Source organism: Euprymna scolopes, chromosome 36 (assembly GCF_053919585.1).
Source record: "Euprymna scolopes isolate OS-2025 chromosome 36, ASM5391958v1, whole genome shotgun sequence".
In the NCBI taxonomy this organism is placed as follows: domain Eukaryota; kingdom Metazoa; phylum Mollusca; class Cephalopoda; order Sepiida; family Sepiolidae; genus Euprymna; species Euprymna scolopes.
The window spans coordinates 84,270,995-84,298,765 of record NC_136517.1 but is presented as its reverse complement, the minus strand read 5'-3'; the positions used below and the strand labels follow the sequence as shown (position 1 = coordinate 84,298,765).

At 34.5% G+C, this 27,771-nt stretch overlaps 1 protein-coding gene across 8 annotated transcripts in view; it reads right to left on the bottom strand.

The window, feature by feature from the left end:
- Positions 1-27,771, bottom strand: part of LOC145260645 (protocadherin-like wing polarity protein stan) — a 450,806-nt gene that overhangs the window by 137,136 nt on the left and 285,899 nt on the right. For all 8 annotated transcript variants that reach the window (XM_080118975.1, XM_080118974.1, XM_080118979.1 and 5 more), the window contains exons 7-12: positions 17,528-17,640; positions 16,035-16,279; positions 14,636-14,710; positions 11,836-12,002; positions 7,754-7,903; positions 2,050-2,163 (exon numbers count right to left, since the gene is read on the bottom strand). In XM_080118975.1, the coding sequence (XP_079975101.1) occupies positions 2,050-2,163; positions 7,754-7,903; positions 11,836-12,002; positions 14,636-14,710; positions 16,035-16,279; positions 17,528-17,640 (864 nt within the window). The remainder of the gene's footprint in view (positions 1-2,049; positions 2,164-7,753; positions 7,904-11,835; positions 12,003-14,635; positions 14,711-16,034; positions 16,280-17,527; positions 17,641-27,771) is intronic.

The window sequence follows — 27,771 nt, the reverse complement described above, 5'->3', positions numbered from 1 at the left end:
TCTCCTAGGCATGGAGTTTACCAGAGCTTCACATGTAGTCACTGGAATGCTCTTTCACTCTTCACTGACAACGTTGCGGAGTTGCGGATATTTAAGACTTTGCGCACCTCCATCTTCTGTTTGAGGATGCCCCAAAGAAGTTCTATTTGATTCAAGTTTGGACACATGCTTGGCCAGTCCATCACCTTTGCCCTTAGCCTCTTCAGTGGTTTTCTTGGATGTGTATTTTGCGCCATTGTCATGCTGAAACACTGCTTTGCGACCCAGTTTCTGGAGGGAGGGGATCATGCTCTGCTGCAGTATTTTACAGTACATGTTAGAGTTCATGTTTTTCTCAATGAAATGTAACTCTCCAATACCTGCAGCAATCATGCAGCACCAGACCATGCCATTCCCACCACCATGCTTGACTGTAGGCATAACACACTTATCTTTGTATTCCTCAAATTGGTATGCATGGCTTTCACCCCAGGAGGAATCCTATTCTGAAAGCAATACACAAGAAAGCTCGCAAACAGTTTCCTGAAGACATGTCAACAAAGCCCATAGATTACTAGAACCATGATGAGACAAAATTTAATTTGTTTGGTTCTGATGGCCTTAAGCATGTGTGGCAGCTGAACACAAACAGTATTTACTGACCAGTGGATGATCATAACTTTTGGAAAATCTCAAGTGGCTCATAATAACAGCCCAAAATCTTAGAAGTCTCTGTTCTCTTATCTAAATATTTCTCCCCTCACAGGCCTGCATGTATTACACCTATGCAAAGAATAAAACATGCTTACACTACCTAATATCTAAGGAGAAATTACTATTTCAAAGGTCAACCTATATATTAGGGTGGTCTCTCTTAGTTATTATCTACTAGCGGGGGGGGCGGATTTGCTATGATATTTTAATTTGTCCAGATTTCTTATATATTATTATAGAGTCGTGATTTAAAAAGTAAAAAAAAAAAAAGTATTTGGGTGCCATCAGCTAGAATCGAAACCGAAACTGTAGCATTCAAAGCTGCTGGTGACATTACGACTACACCAACGTGACACGCATATGAACTGATAAAAGTTAAAAATTAACAATAAACTAAGATGAATGTAAAAAATGCATAACGATTTTTTTTTCAATTTTGACCCCCTATTTGACCCCTGAAAAACTATTTTAACCGGCAAAAGACCCATAAAAGAACAGTCCATAAAAAATCCAATCATTTGTGGCCCCCAGCACCACTATGTGACTTTTAGTTTCCTAAGACATAGAGTTTGAAAATATGGAGAAATCAGACAGACAGACAGACAGACAGACAGACATAGTGCTTTTTATATATAAGACTAGCGAGGGGTACCCGGCGTTGCCCAGGTGTTTGGAGGTGTGTGTGGAAACTCCAGGGGTGGGGGTGGGGGGTTTAAAAAAAAAAAAGTAAGTATGAGGATCGAACCCGAACCGTTGAGGCAAAGTTGTAAATTAAAGTGTGAAAAAAAAAAAAAAACATGCGACGTTAACCATTGCCCCCACCGCAAGATGCTAATGGAAACACGTTTGAATTTATTTGATTACTTGGATTTGGCAGGTGCCCGTTTTAACGAGTTAATGAGGTCAAGTTTGACTGCGGGATAGTATTTCATTTACTGCGGAACACTTTTTTTTTTTTTTTATTTTCCCAAGATGTTATAGGAAAAAGACTAACCCACATGCGGCGAGCGACAAATGTTGAATATTTATCTTCCCGAAATCGAGCAAATTAAATAGACAGGCGAGCTTCGTTGTTAACTGTGAGATATTACGATTTATATGTGATATAAAAAGTTTTAAAAAGTTGTGAAGCGAGCGACCGCTTCTCTGAAAAAAGCCTTTTGTAGACATACAGAAAAAGTGAACACACATACATACATACATTTTCGCTTTTATATATAAGATTACAACTATGCAGATAACTAAACATGCAGCATTTAACATGTTTACAAAACTTTTAAGACAGCATAACCATTATGTCACTCTGTAGTTCTGCATAATCTCCATGTTCCACTCAATATTGCAAACTTTTTTTACCTTGACACAACCAACCAGAAAATCTGATACGTCCGCTCCATGCACATGCTGTGCTCCAATGTAAATCCGTGTAATCGACTTTCCTGCAATTTCATCGGAGATCTCCCCAACTTCCTGCAAAGAGACATAAAAATCAATAAATTCAAAATAAAATAAAACGTTTAAAAATGCTCAATCTATTTATTTCCTAACAGAAATCGTAATTTAAATAGAAAAAAAAACAAAAAAACTTGAGCGGCACGTAAGGATTAGAGATGACCCCACTGAAACGGAAGTGTGTAATCAGATGACTTCCGGGAAGAAAGAATTCTCTCTCTTCCTGAAAACACTTTAATAAAGACAGACTGGTAAAAGACGTCATCCCCAATGGAAGCAATCGCTCATAATGAAACTAGGTGTAACGAAATAAGCTATTTGTCTTTCTTTCTCGTGCACGTGTGAACCATCCCTCTGTGACGGTGTTTTGGTAAACATTTTTGAAAACTAAACATCGGCGTTCGAGTAATTGTATCCATAGATGTTTAAGAACCAGCGTTTCTGATGATGACAACGGGTAAACCATGATTTGTGATCGTCACAAAAACTGAAACTGATGCATATCTTATATAAAAAGCTATGATATTTTGGGGAGTTTGTCTGTTTGTACGCAAATACAAATTTGATTGATTGACAAGCAGGGAAGAAGCAGCGTACACATTACTAGGGCAGAAATTTTCATGCCCATGAAGGCAAAGTATTTTTAATATCGGGAAAATTCAGTTCCCCAAAATGGGGGCGCTCAGGATTGAAACAAGCATAAAAATTGTCTTTGTCCCAGGAAGACTTCTTCACGAGAACAGAATTAACTAGGTGTAATTTCAGAACAGATTCTACACTTTGTCCCTCTTGTTCTCACACGAAATCTATCGAAATATGAAGATTAAATTATACTTGAAAATGTGATTTTTTTTATGGAAATCGCTCCAGACAACGTATGAAGTCACTTGATGTACAGAGACAAAAATCAAAACAAAAAAACCTTGCCACGTTAAGGTAAAAAACTAACCAACTTACCATTATATCTGTGATGTGGTCTAGAAATCACTCCAGACAAGGCATGAAGCCACTTGATGTGAAGAGCTAAAAATAAAATACTATTTCAAGGTTAAAAACTAGATAACTTACCATGATATCTATGATGTGGTCTATGTAAGAAAAAAATGTAAGGAAAAATTCAAGATGGCGCCCGACTCTCTCTTTAACACGGTAAGATATCCTCAACACGGCACAAGAAGCAACAGCCACACGATTCCCCAGCCAACTCAATCGTCACTCCCCCACGTCTTTCCCCTCACCCGCTTTTATCGTCGTTCTAGGCCGGCTAAATTTGCATATTCCGAGAATTCGTGTGACTTTGCGAGACATCATACTTTACAAAAGACGGCGGTCGCCATCTTGGTCCTTCTTTTCTATTTTTGGTCGGTAACGCTGAGCTGGTCTCGAGGTAAGTCTTTTTCCCCTCATCCGTCTCTCCCACGTACCCACACAACACGCAAACACGCGGGCGCTTATCTCCTGGATGCACGTTACACTCCCCCCTGATCTGATGATCACATAGAGAGCACTGGGGGGGGGTGGCCTTTTAGTGCGTGTGCTTCTGCGAAGAGGTACATTCACTGTTTCAGATTCGGGCTCTGGATCTGGTTCCGCCTCATCAGATGAAGTATCGCTATCAGTCTCTGGAAGGTGCTCACTGAATCCGTGCATCGGCAGCTCATCGCTAGACGCTTCACTGCTTTCTTCTGTAGTTGTATGACGCACCTCGGTAGCTGGGCGAAGATTTCGCACATGTCGTGGGGTTCCATCGACCAAAACAGACTGCTGGCTAATCACTCCAGATATGTGTCCTCGCTTAAACTTGTCGGTTTGGATCTCCCACTTCATATCTGTTATATGTTCCCTTGTCGGTTGGCTGCGTAGTGTTGATTCCCTTCACTCCGACTCGGTACGTGTAAATAGCATTCGCAGGTGCGGTTGAAGGGGACGTCCCGTCCTTTGGCGTAATGTTGTACCAATATGTTGCTTCCGCAATAGTACATCGCTTCCTGGCAGCAATTCTCTTGATGCTGCGATGGCTTCTTTCAGCAATGCCATTTCCTGATGGCACATGTGCACATCGCAACCGTAGACAGACGCCCCACTCATCTAACAACTGCCGGACTTGCTGGCTACAAAACGCTGCATCATTGTCAGTCAGGAGCTCTTCCGGCGCACCTCGCTCAAAGAAAATGGATGATAGGTGGCGAACAACATTTGCTGAATCCTGTCTGGTCATCTGCCGCCACACCGCAAATCTCGTAGGCCCGCAATCAATGAGAGTTAGAAAGGGCTTGCCACTGTAATGGGTAATATCCATGGCCAGCCGCTGCCACACACTCTCAACTTCCAAGCGACCCTTCTGCCATCGCTCTGGTGCAGGATCAATAGACTGGCAAGCCTCACAATTTCTGACGATCTGTCTGACATCCATCTTGGTCACTGCTGGGTATGCACGCCTCACAAAATAAAGGGTCCTCTTGATACCCGGATGTCCGCTCTGTGCATGAATTTTTTGTATTTGACATGGGTCGATTGCAACTGCACAAGATCGAGCAGTAATCTCCATTCCCATCTTCGCGGCTTCATACCATTTGTGAGGTACACGGGTCAGTTGGTCAGCACGATTACAATGTGATGGCACGAGAGTGACGCTCAGTGATAGCCCATACTCAGATACCAGGTTTTTTAGCGTGTCTAGCCTTCTCCGTATTAACATTTCGCTTGCTGCCTTGGTACGGATTCGTGTCCGTCCTGAAAGTGTGTCAGACACCCAGTGGTAGACACAGAGAGAATCTGTGTACAAGGTCAACTTCTTAGACTGCCACTGCAGGGCCAGATTTACCCCCTTTACAACAGCGTCCAGCTCTGCCAGGTTGATATGCTGAGAATCTGTTACGGGCCGCAGCCAACACGCATCCTCGAACACGTTTCCTCCTTGCTCCAACGATACTCCCAACGCCAAAGAACTGGCATCAACCCACACACCTACGTTGTCTCCGTTAACACACCACCGCCCACAGGCAGGGTCCTTCTTGTTCACTCTCTCCAGTGTCTCTTTAATCATCAGAGTTAGTAGGACATCATCGGATATGTCATCCCAACCCGTGGTTGTTAAATTTGCTCTGCGTTTAATCACACCAACAGCTGCGCGGAGCCAGCCACAGACCGGTAAGTGACCAACAAGTTTTCCACACCAAGAAAAAACGGTCCGCCTTGTAACGAGGTTGGGGATGCTTGGAATTTCACTGCCACGCCTCCATTGTAGGGTGCCATCCTCTTCAAAAACATCCAATCCCAATACACGTGCTCCTTCCCTTAAACGTTCGGGATTCTTGCATTCCAGACCAAACTGAGCCAACTTTTCTTTGACACACGACGCAGACTGTACATCTTCATTGACATATACGTCATTAATGTAAGCTGACGTTGAGTCCCTCATGGGCTTTTCTTGGGACAATACTGTGTTGACAATAGTCTTCATGATCTGTGGTGCCACATTTAGGCCGAAGCCAAGGCGTGTAAGGCAGTACCTCTGCCCCTGGAACCAAACTGTCTGGAACGGCCACAACGTCTCATCAACTCGCACCTGTAAATAGGCTTTTCGTAAATCCAATATTGAGACATTAGTGCCTTTCTGACGCCATTCCCTCAACTTACTGGCGCATACGTCAGCATCGGCAGTGTAGGCTTCAATATGCTTGTTAAGCTCCCTATAGTCCAGCACGGGCCGTACTTTCGACTTGTTATGCTGGACTACTGCCATCAAGGGTATTAGACCCTTCGGAGGCCCAAGCTTGTCCTCAGGGTAGGGGATTAACCAGCCATCTTGGATCCACGCCTTTAGTTCCCTTTCGTATTCTGCTCGGGCCTCACTGGGTATAGGGTACTCTGCAACCCCATTCTTGAGTTTAGTCGGTGCCATTCCCTCGGTCCACTTCCAAGATGCAATCCAGGCCCTCTTGCGCGAGTCGTAGTCCACTGTAAAATCCGGCCGATCGATATGGAGCGCTGCACACACTGGGGCCTCTAAGAATCGCACCTTTCCATCCCGATGAATTGTGACTCCCCCCAGCGCCTTGATGGCATCGTATCCGAGCAACAGGTCAAACCCCAGGAGATTTCCTTGGGTCACGAGCACATTGATCTTAGTGGCTGCACCGGTGTCCGTGTAGATCTTGACAGTTCCAGCTCCACAGCATGTCTGGGTCTCGCCTCCTATCGTGGTGACTTTGATCTTCCTCTTAGTCCAACTTGGACACAGCCTGGTGCTCACTATAGTATGCGAACAGCCTGAGTCGAGAAGTGCTGAGCAGGGTATCCTGTTTACGTAGACGGTTATTACTGGTTGCGCCTTGTTCAAATTTTACTCGGGGAGAAGGGCGGCGCTGACGTCCTCTCCCCTGATACGTTTCCCGCACAGTTTTGGGCTAGATGCCCCAAACCGCCACACTTAAAACAGCGCACACGCCCCCTGTTGGTGCAATTCCTTGCAAAATGTCCGCGTCGGCCGCAGCGAAAACATTTCCCATTGCTTGCAGGGTTCTGATTCGGAATCTCCCGAGCGCCAATCTGGCCTGTCTGTGTCGCCATCACAACTGGTTCCCCCAGGTCCTCCTCATCTTTGATGATGGCTCGAGCACGTTCCATCAAGTGTTCCATGGTCGTTGTTGAAACGCTGGTTGAGGCTCTCAGTAGCTGCTTCACCCGAGTGGGAAGGCCCGTCACAAACGCGTACGCGAGCGTCCGCTCCGACACCCCTCCACCGAACAGAACTGCGAGTTTCTTTAACTCAGCGAAGAAAACGTCCACGCTTTCCTCCGGTAGAAGTTTTCGGGAAGCAAATTTTTCATAGGCCGTACAAGGATCCATGGCAAATGCCTTGTACAGCGCAGCTTTAATTGCGGTGACATCTCCCTTTTCGGCAGCACTGAGTTGCTGATATACACTCAAGGCACCCCCAGCCAATCTCAGGGGAATTACAGTGTGTACCCTTTTCACCTCACAAAGGTCGCACGTCAGCTTGACCCTTTCAACCCAGTCGACGATGGACGTGGACCCGTCAAACTCGGGTATGAGCTTTAAGTCAAATTTCGACTCGGTCATAGTCCTAGAGGCCAAATGGCCGAAATAGCTTGTAAGAAAAAAATGTAAGGAAAAATTCAAGATGGCGCCCGACTCTCTCTTTAACACGGTAAGATATCCTCAACACGGCACAAGAAGCAACAGCCACACGATTCCCCAGCCAACTCAATCGTCACTCCCCCACGTCTTTCCCCTCACCCGCTTTTATTGTCGTTCTAGGCCGGCTAAATTTGCATATTCCGAGAATTCGTGTGACTTTGCGAGACATCATACTTTACAAAAGACGGCGGTCGCCATCTTGGTCTTTCTTTTCTATTTTTGGTCGGTAACGCTGAGCTGGTCTCGAGGTAAGTCTTTTTCCCCTCATCCGTCTCTCCCACGTACCCACACAACACGCAAACACGCGGGCGCTTATCTCCTGGATGCACGTTACAGTCTAGAAATCGCTCCAGACAAGTCATGAAGCCACTTGATGTGAAGAGCAAAAAAAAAAAACCAAAAAAAAAAAAAAAAACTACCACTTCAAGGTCAAAAACTAACTTACCATTATATCTGTGATATGGTCTAAAACAATGTTGAGTTCTTCTTGGAACCAATTTGTCTGAACATAATGCCATTGGCCATCGTTCACTTTGTTGTGACTGTAGACAATTCTGTGTTTGCCATACTCGTAGACAATAAAGCCATTCTGCAGCTGAAATATTGATCAAATAATATGAGTGATAATTTGTAATGGTTTTATATCATTAGTTAAAAAACTGAAGTTATTCATATCATTTGGATTCATCGGACTACTATTTTCATCTTGAGTGTCGTTTTCACAACATTTCGACCGATATAACCTCCGACCTTCTTCGGGTGTATCTTGCCGAACTCAAGGATGTTTCTGTCGAACTTCAGAATTTGAACGGAATTTCGAATGACAATTTATTTATTTCATGGAGGTAGCATGCTCTTGTTCTGTTAGCCATGACTGGATAAAGGTCCTAAATAATTCACAATTGTATTTTTCATGGCTGATGAAACAGAAGCATGCCCCCCCCGTCAAATAAATAAAAAGTTCCATTCGATATTTCGTCAAAATTCCCGAGTCCGACAAGATACACCCGAAGAAGGTCATTGGTGTATGATTACTATTTCCTGTTGATTTCAGTCTCACGTGACCAGTTGTTTAAGCGTTTATCTGTTAAATATTTACACACACACACACACACAGACAAAAAGATATACACCCACATACATTTCCTGTTTTCAGCATTATTTTGATTCTGGACTACTGTTCTCATCTTGAGTGTGATTTTCACAACGTTTCGGTCAATGTAACCTCCGACCTTCTTAAAGTGTATCTTGTCGAACTCTGGAATGTTTCTGTCGAATTCGTGAATTTGGACGGAATTTTGAGCGGGACTCTTTATTTACTTTAGGGGGGTAGCATACTCTTGTTCCGTCAGCCATGGCTGGATAGAGGTCCTAAGTAATTCGTAATTGTATTTTTCTGTCCCCCACACTGAAGATTGAACCTTCAAGCTTCAGAAGAATATCACTACAAGGACCCGTGGCGCAGTGGTTAGAGTATTTGGAAAATCAATTGTAAAAAGTGACCTTCTGAAGGTTGAGGGTTCAATTCTCAGTGTGTGTAACCGAAAAGTACAATTGTGAATTACTTAGGACATCTATCCAGTCATGGCTGATGGAACAAGAGCATGCTACCCCCCGTGAAGTAAATAAAGGGTTTCATTCAAAATTCTGTCTAAATTCCCGAGTTCAACAGAAACATTCCCAAGTTTGACAAGATACACCTGAAGAAGGTCGGAGGTTACATCGACCAAAACGTGAAAATGAGACTCAAGGTGAGAACAGTAGCCCGATGAATCCATATAACCAATCCTTGTCTCAAAAATTCAGAAACGTTAGGTGCAGAATTTTCTGTTAAAAAATTAATTTAAAAATACAAAATCCTTTCAACTATATCATTATCCGCTAGTATTATTTAGTTAATTTAGTATTATTTAGTATAATTTAGTATTATTTTGTTAATTTAGTATTATTTAGTATAATTTAGTATTATTTAGTTAATTTAGTATTATTTAGTATAATTTAGTATTATTTAGTTAATTTAGTATTATTTAGTATAATTTAGTATTATTTTGTTAATTTAGTATTATTTAGTATAATTTAGTATTATTTAGTTAATTTAGTATTATTTAGTATAATTTAGTATTATTTAGTTAATTTAGTATTATTTAGTATAATTTAGTATTATTTAGTTAATTTAGTATTATTTAGTTAATTTAGTATTATTTAGTATAATTTAGTATTATTTAGTTAATTTAGTGTTATTTAGTATAATTTAGTATAATTTAGTTAATTTAGTATTATTAATTAATTTAATATCATTTAGTTAATTTAGTATTATTTAGTAGCATGAAATCGGTGCATTTTTAACAATCATATGGAAGGAGGAGAAGGGGGTTCGTCACAAATGCACTATTGCAGTGGTTTATTAACTTTATTAAGTAAACCCTATCCTTTTTTTTTTAAAGTGAAACTTGTCTCGGATGCAATACGCAGGTGCAGAAGACATGGAAATGAGATGTGGCAATGAGAGCTGGCAGCAAAGAGTCAAGATGAAGAAGATGTGACATGTATGTGTGTGAAATGACACTAACCCTATTTAGGTCTAACCGGCTTGCTCCGAAGGAAGAAGTTCTATGTGAGTATGAAATTAGTCACATGTATTCCCCCGTTGGGGACGATGACGACGTTAGGTTTTTGCAACTCCTTCAGAGAGGTGTCAATGTCCTTCAACATACAGCGCCTGAAATTCCCAAATTGGTCGCCAATTTTAGTAATGACCAAGCTCAACATTGCTTAACTTTGGTGATCTGATGGGAACCAGCATGTCAACGTGATTATGCCGTATAAACACGCGACATACTCGTATAAGAAGACTTGTTTAATGCTGTTTTACTGATTAATTTTGCTTTTTCATGAAACTGGTGCTCCAAAACCTCATTTTTTTTTTAATTAATTCAAAAATCTTTCTAACTCTATCATTATTCGTCAATATTGTTTGGTTAATTTAACAGCATGAAATTAGAGCATTGCTAACATAATCTCTTCTGCTACCAAATCAGGCTGTCTGAAGATATTGGCTTCCTGAGACGAAATGCACCTAACATTTGATGCTTTCTGTTTTTCTACTTTCTTTTGCAAAACTTTATTATGTTCTGCAAAAACAAAAACCAAAACAAAAAAAACACCTTTCCCCCCACCCACCCCCTTTTCTTTCTTCGCATTCCTCCTTTTCTCTTTCTATCTCCCCCACTTCCTGACTGGTTTCCTAACTTAAATTGTACCAAACATTAATATTGTAACCCTTTTCCCTTTCTCCCATTGCAAAACTCATTCATGTTCTGCAGGGCAGGGAACAAAAGCGATAAAATCCACTATAAAACAATCAAACCAAATCAAATCAAATCAAATTAAACTAAACACTACAAACTAGTGATTGATGATACAAAATGCTTCTACGAAATAACTGGATTCGGCATTAAAATAACCCGAAAAGGGTTGATATGCCGGAAAACAAAACAACCAAACCAAGCCCATCTGACATAATCATGTGGAAGGAGGAGGAGGAGGAGGAGAAGAAGAGAGAATAGGAGGAAGAGGAGAAGGAGGAAGAGGAGGAGGTGAAGAGGAGGAAGAAGAGGAGGAGGAAAGGCGGGTCCATCACAGCTTTCAGTGGTTTATCAACTTTATTCAGTAAACCCTAACCTTTTTTTTTTAAATGGTAGGATTCCATGCAAGAGAACATACATAATTATGTGGAAGGAGGAGGAGGAGGAGGGGGAAGAGGAGGAAGAGGAGAGGCTCCATCACAGCTTTCAGTGGTTTATCAACTTTATTCAGTAAACCCTTACTTTTTTTTTTTTTAAAAAATGGCAGGATTCCATACAAGAGAATATATTTAATGTTGTTTTGCGAATTACTTTTGTTTTTTTAGTGAAACTGGTTCTGCAAAACCTCATTCTTTTATTTATTTATTTTTTTCTGAACAAAAAGAAAAACTATCGCACAGTTTTCATGCATATCCATGTAAAAAAAAAAAATTTTTCCTGAATATATTTATGTTTACCATAACAGCTCTGCAGGCGAGATTAAAAATCTTGGAAGGCCGAATCTGACCCACAGGTGAAACTTTGAAGACCCCTGGTAGTATTAAAAAAGTGGAATCCTGCCTTTTCACACATTTCCATTTAAAAAATTTATCCTGAATATTTTTCATGTTTTCCATAAAAGATCTGTGAGTTGAATTAAAGATGTTGGTGGGCCAAATCTGGCATACATGTCATACTTTAAAAACCCCTGGCTTACCGTAAACTGCCGGAATATGTTAACGCGACTTGGAGTCAGATCTATATTGAAAAAGTAAAAATCCTACCTTTTAATTTACAAAAAGAACAGAATTCTGTTAAAAAGTGGAGATTTTGCATCCCCGTCTTCGTACGAGGACATAAAAGTGGTGCAAATTAATTCTGAAACATTTGGTTATTTATGAGATCTATGATTATGTTTACAAACTGTGTTGTTCTTATTCTTGCTATACATATGAGTTCTTACTTTGATGATGGCCTTGTGTCCGCCTTGGATGGTGGTATCAAGTAGGACTCCATTTTCTGCACGCGTGCGGAAAGATATACCATTGTACCAAGGGAAGCTGATATGTTCCAGATTAGGATTATTAAAACTGAGGTAAGCACCGCCTTTCAGTTTGAAGGAGCCAACCACTGCAATAAAAATATAAAAAAAACATCTATAATATAAATGTCACCTATCTGTTTAAATGTATGTATGTATGTATATATGTATTTCTGCCTAAAACTTTCGACAGAGGCGATGTATTTTCACAAGATCGGTATCGTTTTGAAGCTCGTCCCTTCGGACGACAAATATCGAAAAATTGGCTAAAAACATTAATTCCTTCACCCTCAGGTAGGCACTTTTCTACAAGGAGGTGTCGCTTTTTTCGCCGATATTTACAAAAGTCATCCCCTCTTTTCGATTGACTAGCCTTAATTTAAACTTTCACTACTTCCGGTTTGGCGATGGACGCAAAGGCAAAGACGTCAAGTTTTTTTTTTGTTGTTCACATTCATTTCCTCCTTCAGGTGCGAGCCTGCCTGCCTACCTGCCTGCCTACTACCACTTTTTTTTTTTTTTTTCTTTGCTCAACACACAGCTCCAAACACCCGGGCAACGCCGGCCATCCAGGCTAGTAAAAAATAAGACAAAAAAAATGGTTGCAATATGACGATTTTCAACAACCCCAGTCCTGGTCATACAGAATTCGGCTGGCACAGAGCTCACAGATCAAAAGTAATATGCTCGGGAAAGGTGTGAGTTTATTGCAATGGATAATTATTATTATTATTATTTTTTTTTTTTCGCATTTTAACCTAAAAAAGGATACTATGTAGGGAGTTGAGCTAAAGATGTTTGTTTACATTACACTTGAACTTCCACATGTCAATATAGTTAGAGAAGCAGGGATCCGGAAAGGAATTCTAAAGCTTAGTATTCCGAGGGAAGAAACTACGAGAGTAGATGGCTATCTGGCATCTAGGGATCTCTACTGTGTAGGGGTGGGATTTTGCTGCTTGTCGAGTTTGTCTGGAATATTTACGTATGGGTAGTAGAAGAGTTTGCTGACAGTGAGGGACGTATTAGGTTGGCGACTCTCTTTTGAACCCTGTTTAAGAGTGAGAGACTAGTAGCAGATGCACGAGCCCAAATGGGACAATAATACTCCATGCATGGCCAAATAATGGTACAGCATACTCCCAGATGTAAGTAACACGGTAGAGGGAGCCCATCTTCTTGCACCAACCTTGGCATTGCCCTCAATGTATTTGTTTCAATTCATGTTCCATGTGAACGTTAAGCCGATATGTTTGAACGAAGTACTTTCAGACTAGTAAAGTTGAGGAATAGTTTCATTCTGGAATCCTTATGAAATGATAAAATAAAAATGTAAGAAAAAAAAAACAGGCGAAAAAAAAACAGAAGAAAAAAAAGAAGATAAAAAACAGAAGATAAAAAGACAGAAGAAAAAAAAACAGAAGAAAAAAACAGAAGGAAAAAAACAGAAGAAAAAAACAGAAGAAAAAAAAACAGAAGAAAAAAAAAACAGAAGAAAAAAAAACAGAAGAAAAATCCAGAAGAAGAAAAAAACAGAAAAAAAACAGAACAAAAAAACAGAACAAAAAAAAGCAGAACAAAAACAGAAGAAAAAAAAACAGAAGAAAAAAAAACAGAAAAAGAAAAAAAACAGAAGAAAAAAAAAACAGAACAAAAAATAAACAGAACAAAAAAAAAAACAGAACAAAAAAAACAGAACAAAAAAAAACAGAAGAAAAAAACAGAAGAAAAAAAACAGAAGAAAAAAAAACAGAAGAAGAAAAAAAAACAGAACAAAAAACAGAACAAAAAAAACAGAAAAAAAACAGAAGAAAAAAAACAGAAGAAGAAAAAAAAAACAGAACAAAAAACAGAACAAAAAAAACAGAAAAAACAGAAGAAAAAACAGAAGAAAAAAAACAGAAGAAAAAAACAGAACAAAAAAACAGAAAAAAAAACAGAAGAAAAAAACAGAAGAAAAAAAACAGAAGAAAAAAAAACAGAAGAAGAAAAAAACCAGAAGAAGAAAAAAAAACAGAACAAAAAACAGAACAAAAAAAACAGAAAAAAACAGAAGAAAAAAAACAGAAGGAAAAAAAACAGAACAAAAAAACAGAAGAAAAAAAACAGAAGAAAAAAAACAGAAAAAAAACAGAAGAAAAAACAGAAGAAAAAAAAAACAGAAGAAGAAAAAAACCAGAAGAAGAAAAAAACAGAACAAAAAAACAGAACAAAAAAAAAACAGAACAAAAACAGAACAAAAAAAGATGAAAAAAACAGAACAAAAAAAAACAGAAGAAAAAACAGAAGAAAAAAAAACAGAAGAAAAAACAGAAAAAAAAAACAGAAGAAGAAAAAACAGAACAAAAAAACAGAACAAAAAAAAAACAGAACAAAAACAGAACAAAAAAAAAACAGCAGAAAAAAACAGAAGAAAAAAAACAGAAGAAGAAAAAAAAACAGAAGAAGAAAAAAAACAGAAGAAAAAAACAGAACAAAAATAAACAGAACAAAAACAGAACAAAAAAAAACAGAAGAAAAAAAAACAGAAGAAAAAAAAACAGAAGAAGAAAAAAAACAGAAGAAAAAAAAACAGAACAAAAAAACAGAAGAAAAAAAAACAGAAGAAAAAAAACAGTAGAAAAAAAACAGAAGAAAAAAACAGAAGAAAAAAAAACAGAAGATAAAAAACAGAGGAAAAAAAAACAAAAGAAAAAAAAAACAAAAGAAAGAAAAAACTTACTGTCTTCACATGTTTTTCCGGCAGTTCCCTCAACACATTCACAACGGAAAGTTCCCCATGACTCCATGCAAGTTCCTGCAAATTAAACAAAATTGGTCCAGAAATGACGAAAATTAAAATGAAAATTCAATAAGTCCAGAAAATTTTATTCAACAAAGGAAACTTTCTCAGCAATTATTTGTAAAATTGTCCAGAAAATTCTCAACACTTGTTAAAAATAGAAATACAAAAATATATATATTAATATAATATAAAAAAAATATAAATATGAATATGAATATACATAATATATATGTATAAATAAATATATAAATAAATATAAAATATATAAATAAATATATATATAAAAATAAATATAATATATATATATATATATATACATAAATATATATATAAAATATATATATAAATATGTTTTTTTTGCAAATTAAAAAGAATCCAATAATTCTTTTTTATATAAAATATATATTGACAATTTAATCAATTTAATAAATAATCATTTTTTTACAAAATCTATTTACAAAATCTGACAATATTTATTGATATAATTGGATGATTTAAAATTTTTCTTCTAATGTTTTATATGCAATTCATTTTATTTCTTCTGTCAAAAAATTATATGTTTATAAAGTTTCTTCTTCTTCATCATCATCATCATCATCATTATTTTAACCAATGGGAAAAAGGATAAATAAAATAATTAACCAATTAAGAGAAAAAAACTTTATAAATTGTTAAAAACCAGTTATATTAATTTATCCGTGACGATGATTCCTAAAGGATTGGAAAGTACTCAGACTTATGATAAATATGGTTATTACATCAGCCAGTTCCCGCCAGAAGTGAAGACTGTTATGGAGAAGTTGGAAAGAATCGAAAATAAAATTAATAGACAAAAAACGTCTATTTTATTTAATAAAATATGCCATAGAGAAAAAAAGCTGCCTATATATATATATATATATATATATATATATATATATATATATATATATATATATATATATATAGGCAGCATTTTTTCTCTATGGCATATTTTATTAAATATATATATATATATATATATATATATATATATATATATATATATATATATATATACACATCCCTCAATCATTTCTAAGAAGTAAACCGCCCATTGTTTTCCGATCTAAGATTATAACACTCAGCTAGCAGAAGAAAATATTTAACAATAAAGATTTACCTTAATTTATAGAGTGTACACTGATGCAGTTCTAATATTTCGAGGTAACACCTCCTCATCAAATTTGCATGAGAAATGTTTGTATAGTTGGATATGTAAATTATGTGCTAGTACAACGATGGATTTACGTTAAAAGAATTTCATTAAAATAAGACAAGTATGCGTGCATATTGCGGTTCTGGTTTACTTTCTTACCTCCGTGTTTACATGGAGAAGAAAGACAGAAGTTCTTCTTGGGGGCGCATCCAGGTTGTGTGTCCTTCTCGGCCACAGATGTATTCAGGTCGAGCAGTACGTGGTCGATATGGAAATCCTTGATACACCCAACAAAATCTGTGTTCTCGACTAGGAATTTGGATGGCAAACGAGGAAGGCCACCAATTTGAAGAGGGCCGGTCAAATCCAAAAGGCGATGACAGATTTCTGTCACCTTGGCACACCTACAAAGCAAAAATATAGGAGATTGTGTAAAAATATGTGCTACTTATACAGAAAATCTTTTGGGCATTTTTTTTTTTTAATATATCAGATTAAGCACAACACTTAAGTTTTCATATAAATATCTATTTATTAATATTATTTGTCGTATCCTAACTACTGTTCGCATCTTGAATGTAAATAACGGTCTAAAGTAAATGAAGTAACAGAAGAAGGGAAGTTCCAGTGAATTATGGGAGAGTTGTAGTATATATTTATAAGTGAGTGAAAATAATACCCACTTCTTCTAATTGTGACTATTATATGAGAGGCAGGTATGTCGGAATTAATGTTAAAATCGAATAGAAGTAACCTTTAATTTCAACAACTATGCGTACTGTTGTGTCGTAACACAATAGTAAAAGAAGAAAATCAAGTAGAGGTTGGTTTAACAAACAAAGTGTACTAACATTACAGGTACAAAGGTAAGAATACGAGTATAACTGACTAGCGCTAGGCAGTGGAGTACTGTCGCTTCTTCTCACCGGTGTAGACATTACTGGTACTATATATATACATATAGTGAGAACCGGTGTAATTTACCTAATGTATAGGAAGGCTGGTATAACACATACGTTACAAAAAGTCTAGGCATATTAGAAGTATATGTAGCGATCGTGTTTATATTCCTACTGTAGCTGGAGAAGAAAAGGGTTAAATAATCTCTATAATTATAAAACTTTGTAGACTTTGCTTGCATCTTATTTTCAACGGTCGGGCGATTCCATCTTTTAAAAAAGGGATGGCAGGTGAATTTATATGTATATTTCCCCAAAACCGCTGGCCTTGATGTAGGGGAGACCAAAACTTGCTGCTATGGTTTCAAATGATCTGAAATGACAGCAAGGGGAGACTTGATTCCAAATATTTCTCATATGTTATGTTTCCCCTCTTTTGGAAATAAGGTACGATTATGAATATCTCCAGTGTCAAATAACCCGTATACAATGTGAAATTTACTTTATGTATGAAAACCAAAAAAAAAAAATCATTACTATATATTGGGTCCAATATAATATAATAATAAATACAAAATCTGCATTAATGAAAATATCATATTTAAACGTATGTTAGGACCGGGCAATGCCTGGCGGCCTGCTAGTAATACAATGAATTGTTTATTTCAGGGCAGGCTTATCTTTAAAAAAAAATAAACATTGTGTTGCTTTTCAATTCTTGTAGTTTTCGAGAAAATTTTAAAATGAACTTACTTGTCATCCAGAATCATCGTTGCTCGGTTAGCACACCTGTAATTATCAAACAGATGTCGGTAATGAATCGCAACACCTGTATCACAGTCGGCATCAATACTGACAGTGGCAGTCTGAAAGAAATATAAAAAAAATATATATATACTTAGAATAAGAAGAATTAATAACAAATCGTTAAGTTGGATGCGTTTGCCCGTGAATATATTAGCTAGTGTATATCAGCTAAGATATCTATGGTACTTATGTTTAGGGCTGTGACAACAGCATATTCTTTTCATTGTTTTGACTCTCGAGTATATATCCGACACAGGTAGACATAGTTAATCAACCGAGAACCACATCACTCTATATAAAAGCATATAAGATATCAACGGATACGCATTCGAGAGTCAAAACAATGAAAAGAATATGCTGTTGTCCTAGCGCTACTTATGTTAGAACACAGGATGTATTTCAGACAAAGGTCATTTTGATTTTATAAAGCTCCGAATGGAAGGATAGAGACGTAAATTTAAATAACACTTTAAAATACTTAGAAACACCTGTAAAACATAAGCAGGTAAGTAGAAAAAACTTTTCTTGCCTTTGGTAACGGTTATTTTTTGATTATCTGTTTTCTTTTTTCTCTCTTCGAAATTGCTAACAAATAAAAATAACTCCTATATTTACATAGTTTTTTTTTAAAATTCTTATTAGATCATTTATTTATTTATTTTTTTTTTTATTTGTTTATTTACTTTTTGTTTATAAGTCCTGTTTTATTTTTTCGTTTAATTGGTACTTGTACAAGCAAGACATTAAAAATGAAAATATCAAAAAAAAAAAAAAGTTATTATAGTACGTATCCGTTATGGAATGAAGTTCCCCCCAAAAAGTTCCCTTAATTTGATCAAGTATTTTTTTTATTTTATTTTATTTTTTTTTATACAACGAAAAAACAATCTGTTATGATATCGAGCAAAAGGTAGTCATGTTTCGATTTTTTGGAAGAAAAGCTAATATTAAAGATGGAGACGGAGCGTCGGCGCTTTAAACTGAGTTATCTCCCCAAGGCGTATTAAAAAAATTCAAAGATGGCTACCTTCAACGCGCTGTCATAAAAACGTATTTTCCGCTGTAAAATAAAAATTAAAAAAAAAAAAAAAAAAAAAAAAAAAAACTACTCGATGAAATTAAGTGAATTTTTTTTTCGAAGATCTTCGGTCCAAAACGGATGCGTACAATATAACCTTTTCTTTCGATATTTTCATTTTTGTTAATGTCTTAATTAAAATGTACAAGTACCGTTTAATTTAAAAAGGGTTCTTATAGAAGTGCGAGTCGCATTTCCAAATAAATTAACAGGATATACTCACATATCAGGTATCCACTCCAAAAATAATTAGGGAAAATTATCGAGTAGAATTTAAAAAAAAAAGTTTTATCGTATTTTGCCGATTCGCCATTGCTTAGAATGGAAATCCTATAATAAATTTTTATTTGATTTTATTTAAAGCAAAATCTTCCGTCGCTGGTAATAAAATGATAAAATAATAAATATTTATTGATTTTAAAATACAAGTAAAGCTAAAATCGATAGATCATCCTTCAAAAAGTGTATTTTGACGTTTAGAAAAATGTCTGCATATTTAACGTGTTTTCTTTTTTTCTTTCTTTTTTTTTTTTTTGACAGAAATCAGGGAAATAGCAACTCTAAAGTTAAATATTTAGATATTTATAAAGAATCGGGATCAGTACTTTTATCGGAATCTGGAATTTAGTACGGAATCGGAAAAATACTAGAATCGTCCCATCACTAATATATATATATATATATATATATATATATATATATATATATGGCATAATCGCGTTGACACACTGGTTCCCGTCAGATCACCGAAGTTAAGCAACGATAAGCCTGGCCAGTACCAGATGGATCACTATTTCGGACTTCCAGGTGCTGTATGTGCTCTCCGCTTATCTCCGCATTGTTACAGTCGTCCTGGACTTCTCCTTGCCACTGGACTCAAGCAGTGCCGATTCAGGATAGGTGTGTTTGGAGATTGCGCAACCCTTGCCAAATAATTACATGTGCAGCTGACCCTGTAGGGGGTATCCTTTGTCTTTCGAGACTGAACGGAGGCATCGATATATATATATATATATATATATATATATATGCCTATTTAAATAGACATTCCGACGAGTTATTTACTGGCGTCGATTCCATGGTCGAGTGGGAGAACTGCCGACTGTCAACACGATGGTTCTAGGTTCAATCCTTAGCTTGGGAGAGATGCTAGTCTAGCGGCACTGATGAGTTGTGATACAATGAAACAGGACTGCATGTCGATGACTACAAATATATATATATATATGAACAAATTTTTAATGAACAGTTTATATATATATATATATATATATATATATATATATATATATATATATATAATCATGAGGGTGGTACCAAAGGTATTGCAACCTACTTTTTACTAAAACAACAAGAGTTGAGGAGCCACACACACACACACACACACACACACACACACACACACACACACAGTTCCTTTAATACAGTAGAGATATAAATAGATAAGTCCATTTGTGTGTGTCACTTTTTATCGTTTAAATATTTATATACAAAAGCGTTGACTCAATCTTTCTGCTGACGTCACTTCCCCTGGAGATCTGCAAACCTCATTACAAACATTATTCAACTGCAGGAACAGACACGATGCGCTACAGTTCATAACAAGTACATTTTGTTGTGTAAATTATCACATTCCTCCCGCACATGTGAGTGTGCATATATAAACAGCTCCATGGTGAACAGCTGATGATTCCAGTTTTTATTCAACGATTCAAGTTGAAGTCATTTATTTCTCTATTATATAAATTTGCTTATTACAGTCTGTCATGTGTTGAACTGTATTTAGTATCCCTGTGAAGTCAAACCGCGCTTATTTTATCTTATAAAGTACTTCACGTTTCCTGAGACTATATATTCTGTTTTTAGATTTGTATGCTTAGTACTAAAGGTACTCCAGCCATTTTTAATGAATCGTCATTCCTATATAATGTTATATGCTACTAGAAGGCCGCCCGGCGTAGCCCGGTCGTTAGATATGCTTAAATATCATTCATGCAGATTATGTATTTATTGTTATATAATTCATGCAGATTATATATTCATTTTTATATAATTCATGCAGATTATATATTTATTGTTATATAATTCATGCAGATTATATATTTATTGTTATATAATTCATGCAGATTATATATTTATTGTTATATAATTCATGCAGATTATATATTTATTGTTATATAATTCATGCAGATTATGTATTTATTGTTATATAATTCATGCAGATTATATATTTATTGCTATATAATTCATGCAGATTATGTATTTATTGTTATATAATTCATGCAGATTATATATTCATTTTTATATAATTCATGCAGATTATATATTTATTGTTATATAATTCATGCAGATTATGTATTTATTGTTATATAATTCATGCAGATTATGTATTTATCGTTATATAATTCATGCAGATTATGTATTTATTGTTATATAATTCATGCAGATTATGTATTTATTGTTATATAATTCATGCAGATTATATATTCATTTTTATATAATTCATGCAGATTATATATTTATTGTTATATAATTCATGCAGATTATGTATTTATCGTTATATAATTCATGCAGATTATGTATTTATTGTTATATAATTCATGCAGATAATGTATTTATTGTTATATAATTCATGCAGATTATGTATTTATTGTTATATAATTCATGCAGATTATGTATTTATCGTTATATAATTCATGCAGATTATGTATTTATTGTTATATAATTCATGCAGATTATGTATTTATTGTTATATAATTCATGCAGATAATGTATTTATTGTTATATAATTCATGCAGATTATGTATTTATTGTTATATAATTCATGCAGATTATGTATTTATTGTTATATAATTCATGCAGATTATGTATTTATTGTTATATAATTCATGCAGATTATATATTTATTGTTATATAATTCATGCAGATTATGTATTTATTGTTATATAATTCATGCAGATTATATATTTATTGCTATATAATTCATGCAGATTATATATTTATTTTATATAATTCATGCAGATTATATATTTATTGTTATATAATTTATGCAGATTATATATTTATTGTTATATAATTCATGCAGATTATGTATTTATTGTAATAGAAAAAATTATCTATTGAGTATTTTATTGTACCTAATATATAGTAGTAAGATCAAAGCTAAAAGAATATATATATATGATTTGGGCGCCATCAGCAAGAATCAAAACCAAAACATACAACTGTTCACACTTAATTCTTCGCCTCTAAACCACACCCATATATATATATATATATATATATATATATATATATATATATATATATATATATATATATATATATATGAACAAATGATTAATAAAACATGTTAAAAGACATCTTGAAAAAGAGTTAAAAACATATTTAATTTTAAAAAAGGAAACACAAGATAAGTGGATAGTCCTTAATCCGCGGAGTTTCGAAGAAATACTCTCCTTCTCATCAGAGTGCAGGAATTAGCAAAATGCAGGATCGGATTTTGCATATAAATATATGTAAATATACATATATACATATATATACATATATAAATATGTATATGATATATATATATACATATATATACATATATATACATATATAAATATGTATATAATATATATACATATATATACATATATAAATATGTATATATATATATATATAAATATGTATATAATATATATATATATAAATATGTATATAATATATATATATATATATATAAATATGTATATAATATATATATATATACATATATAAATATGTATATAATATATATATACATATATAAATATGTATATAATATATATATATACATATATAAATATGTATATAATATATATATATACATATATAAATATGTATATAATATATATATATACATATATAAATATGTATATAATATATATATATATATATATATATATATATATATATATATATATATATATATATATATATATATATTAAATTGTGAACATAGAGGAACACAAGCTACATTTTTGGATTTAGATATAAAAATTGAGGATGTGATTTTTATTTATAAAATATTTGATAAAAGAAACTCCTTTCCTTTTTAATAGTTCGTATGCTGCACAAAAACAGTACTTGCCCTGTATATATATTTATGTGTGTTTTGCAGGATCATTTTGTCTGAGTTTCTAAGAATAGCTCGCGTTACCTTAAACTTAATATATTTTATCCCCCCCAGTTTCTAATTAAGTAATAAGGATGATAAAACAAAGTGAGGATAAAACTAAAATATTTAAACAATTAAATAAAGCATTTGTTCGTTATCATGATGCTTTTGAATAATATAAAATTAACTAGAATATATTAATAAAAAAATCCAAAACTAAATTAGTAATGCATAAAATGTGTGTATATATATATATATATATATATATATATATATATATATATATATATATATATATATATATATATATATATATATATATATATATATATTGTTATAACAAAAACCAAGACTTCAAAGAATATGTTGATAGCATGATAGCAACAAATAGTGTATTTCATCGTTAGTTACAATTGTTTTAAGACTATTCGGACAAATTCAAACATTTGATTATGTTAAAACAATATATGAATGCTCAATTATGAAATATGATAATTTTGTAGCTTACAGTTTACGTCATCTCTTTTTGGCTTAAAATTTATTGGTATAAGAACGATTACTGAATTATATAAACATTTTTCTTTTTACTTTTATTTTTTCTTATATATATATATATATATATATATATAAGAAAAATATTTTTAACTAGTAAATAAGAATGTAAATATATAAATAAAGAACTAATAGTAGAAGGGAAGATAAAAAACGTATAATGGATTAATCCGAATCTTTTAAATACAACATTGTTAAATTAAAAAAAATATATCCATTTTAAATTTGGAAACAGGGACGAATCTCACAGATAAGGAAGACATTTCTTTTATAGCATAAATAGGTCAGCCAAATTGATCATAAGCAGGAAACTAGATCCAATATTTGAATTTTTTTTTTTTTTTGTGTTCTTCTGATTAAGGGAGGTGGTGTTTGATTAGCACTGCTGGAGCTATGATTTAATATACTGTTTTGTTTTCAAACCCACGAAACAGTGTTTCATGGTACACAACTGATGATCCCTGAAATAACATTGGGACTATTGTGAATTCGAGAAAGCAAGTTGATTGTGATTAAATTGCATGTGATTAAATGACTTACTGACTAAATAGTTTTCCAACGAATGATAAAAAATATAAAAATAAGTTATTTTTTATAGTTTTAAAGGTTAAAAAACTTCCAAGACTCTCTCTCTCTCTCTCTCTCTCTCTCTATATATATATATATATGTGTGTGTGTGTGTGTGTGTGTGTGTGTGTGTGTGTGTGTGTGTGTGTGACAGGGTTGCTTTCTTAGAATCTTACATCATCTGCAAGATACAGATGAAACTTTTAGGTCATGAATGCATAAGTTCAGTCATCATAACAATGCAATTTGAAATCTCCCCTGATCCACTCGGCTAGAATAAAACAATAGGAGGCATTACATATGTTATAATTTATCTATTATTAGCCTGGGTGATCGGCGTTGCCCAGGTGTTTGTAGGTGTGAGTTGAGAAAAAAAAGTGATAGTAAGAAGCGGGCTCGAACCCATGACCCGAACGCAGAAAATAAAAACAAAGAAAATCTAACATCTTTTCGCTACTCCATGACGCGACCGGAAGTTTAACGCGTTCAAATTTAACATAGTCAAGATGACTTGCAGGAATGACGTTGCTTTTAAACCTTCTACGAAAGCAAATTAGACACAAGAAAGTTTTTAATGTGGGGGGGGCTCCCCCCCCCCCCGCGAAAGGTGCCACACTGGCAGCATCAAAATAAATAGTAATTGTCTCAGTATGAAGGGTTTCCACTACATTGACCAAGGACGAAAGGCTAGTTTCGCTTTATTTATACGAAAAAGATGAACATACATACGTATACACATGTGCACGCGCGCACACACACATATCTACACATATATATATACATACATAAACATATATCTACACACACATACATACATACATACATACATCCACACACATATATCTACACACACATACATACATACATCTACACACACACACACACATACATCTACACACACACACACATACATCTACACACACACACACACATACATCTACACACACACACACACATACATCTACACACACACACACACACACATCTACACACACACATCTACACACACACACACACACATATATATATATATATATATATATATATATATATATATATAATTTTGTAAAAATAATTACCTGAGTGTTCAATTATTACGAAAAGACTGAATATATCTCTCTACTGGATTATGTCATACCATTGCTTTCTACACACACACACACACACACACACACACACACACACAACACACACATATTAAACCACACGCACACACATCGACCAAACACACACGCATTGAAACACACACATGCACGCACGCACACATCTCAGACTTGAATGACTAAATATACGACGATGAATCATAGAAACCGCAGAGGATTGCCAATTTTATTTTTCAGAATGTAAGAAATAATAACAAACATTATTCTTTCGCGAAAGAGGAAGAAGAAAGACGTTGTTGCGCGTGTGATGTTGATACGCAGCGCACGGCATTCCTCTTCATCTCCGTCGAATCAAAGACGGAGCACCTCGACAAGAAATCCCCTGTCAGAATCCCCTGTCGGTAAAAGAAAACGAAGGAAATCCTTACGAGGGATGCGAGGGGAGAGGCGAGATACGGACTTGATAGGCAGGGAACGGAAGGACATTGATGAATCATACTACCCACCTCCTAGCACTGTTTCGTATAGTGACATCATCAAAACCTTTCCATCTCCCTTCAAGTGGGAGGGGGCAGTAGCTCCCTACGCCCTACTCAAAACCCACTCGTTTTGGTACTAAAGCAGGCAGACAGATAGTTAGCTCAAGGAATAACAGATGAGGCCCTAACCACCTGCATCTTCCTTATACCTGTCGGTTACCATGGTAATCACACAAGATGAACAAGGTATTCCGTCTGTGCCAATCGAGGAGGAAGAAGAGGGGAGGGGGGAAGGACGGTCAAGATCTTAGAAGATAATTGCTTGGATCTCATCCATAATATATGATCAAGCACTGTCCCCGCGGGGTGGGGATGATTGTGGTATTTTGGCGGTGGCTTTTCCGGAACCAAAACACACACCGAACGTGAATGAATATATCGCATACGAAAGCTGGATTAATCAACGTTTTTTTTTTTCCACACATGCTGAAATATTCCCTGGTTTTGGGATTGAGTTATGCTTTTTTTTTTAAAATCAATTTTAATGGCTATAATTAGTCTTAACTTGCAATTAACTCATCAAGTGACCTATTTCTTATTAAGTTCAATAATAGTAATTATTATTCACCCCAAACTGTTGGTTGTAGGAGATTTGGTATCTGTCTGTCTGAGATCAAGACTATACTATTACTTCTATTACTAATGGAGATTTTCCATCTGTCTGCTTGAAGCTGAAACGCTACTATTATTTCTACTGCTAATGGAGATTTGTCGGTCTGAAGGCCAAACTATAATATTACTTCTATTATTAATGAAGATTTGGTATCTGTCTGACAGAAATAAAAATCATTGCTTTAAATGCGTAATATACAATATGGCAATTGTCAAGAATTAGTAAGATGGCTGCGTCGCGATAGGTTTCACTAAAATTTGATTTTCCTCTGTAAAAAAAAAATTACTTGATGAAATTAAAAGATTTTTTATGAGAACTTTATTCTATAATGGGCATGCACATCATAGAGATATTTCTTTATCTCCGTTTTTTAATGTCTCTGCTAAACTGCACAAGCGCCAACAGTTCTAAAACTCAAAGGCCCTCTTGCAGTTTAGATAAACCAAAATATTAGGATATATGAGGGACACATTTGGGAGTACACCGTCTGTAAGAATGTCATTTGATTGGGTATTGAAATTTACGTACTTATTGTAACAGAATTTTAAAATTAAAATGAAGCAATATTGAAATTTACGTAATTATTGTAACAGAATTTTAAAATTAAAATGAAACAATATTGAAATTTACGTAATTATTGTAACAGAATTTTAAAATTAAAATGAAGCAATATTGAAATTTACGTAATTATTGTAACAGAATTTTAAAATTAAAATGAAGCAATATTGAAATTTACGTAATTATTGTAACAGAATTTTAAAATTAAAATGAAGCAATATTGAAATTTACGTAATTATTGTAACAGAATTTTAAAATTAAAATGAAGCAATATTGAAATTGACGTAATAGAATTAAATTGAAACAATATTAGAAAACAGAATATTTTTTTTATTAAATGATTTTTATTAAATACAGAAACATAATCATAAATGATATTGTTTTCGGATACATGACAATATATGCGGAAATATCTGACTCGATTGCCTTCTCTGCCACACAAATTCCAACAAATGTAGATTGAACAGAATTATATCTTTTGGTACTTGTACAGTTTAAAAAAATGAAAATATCGAAAAAAGCTTATATTGTACGCATCCGTTTTGGACTGAAGATCCCAGAAAAAAAAAATTTCACTTAATTTGATCGAGTAGTTTTTTTGTTTTGTTTTTTTTGTTTTTTTTTTTTACAGCGGAAAAACACGGTTTTATGAGAGCGCGTTGAAGTCAGCTATCTTGGAATTTTTTGAACACGCCACGGGGAGATAACTCCAGGTAAAGCGCCAACACTCCCTCCCCATCTAGCTTTTCTTCCTAAAAATTGAACCTGTATCATAATAAATTATGGGTTTGTATTACTGTACACATAGATACGAAAAAGTTGTCAATAAACAAATATATAACAAATAAATGTTATCAAAGGCAAGATAAGTTACTTTTCTACCAAACTGGATATATTTTTCGTGTTTTTATTCAATGTAACATGTTTATTCAGCTCGAAAACCATACAGTGTTTACCGATGTATTGGAACATTCAAGATGGCGTCTGGTTCTCTCTTTAACACGGTAAGTTTGGGAAAAAGAGTTATAAATACAAA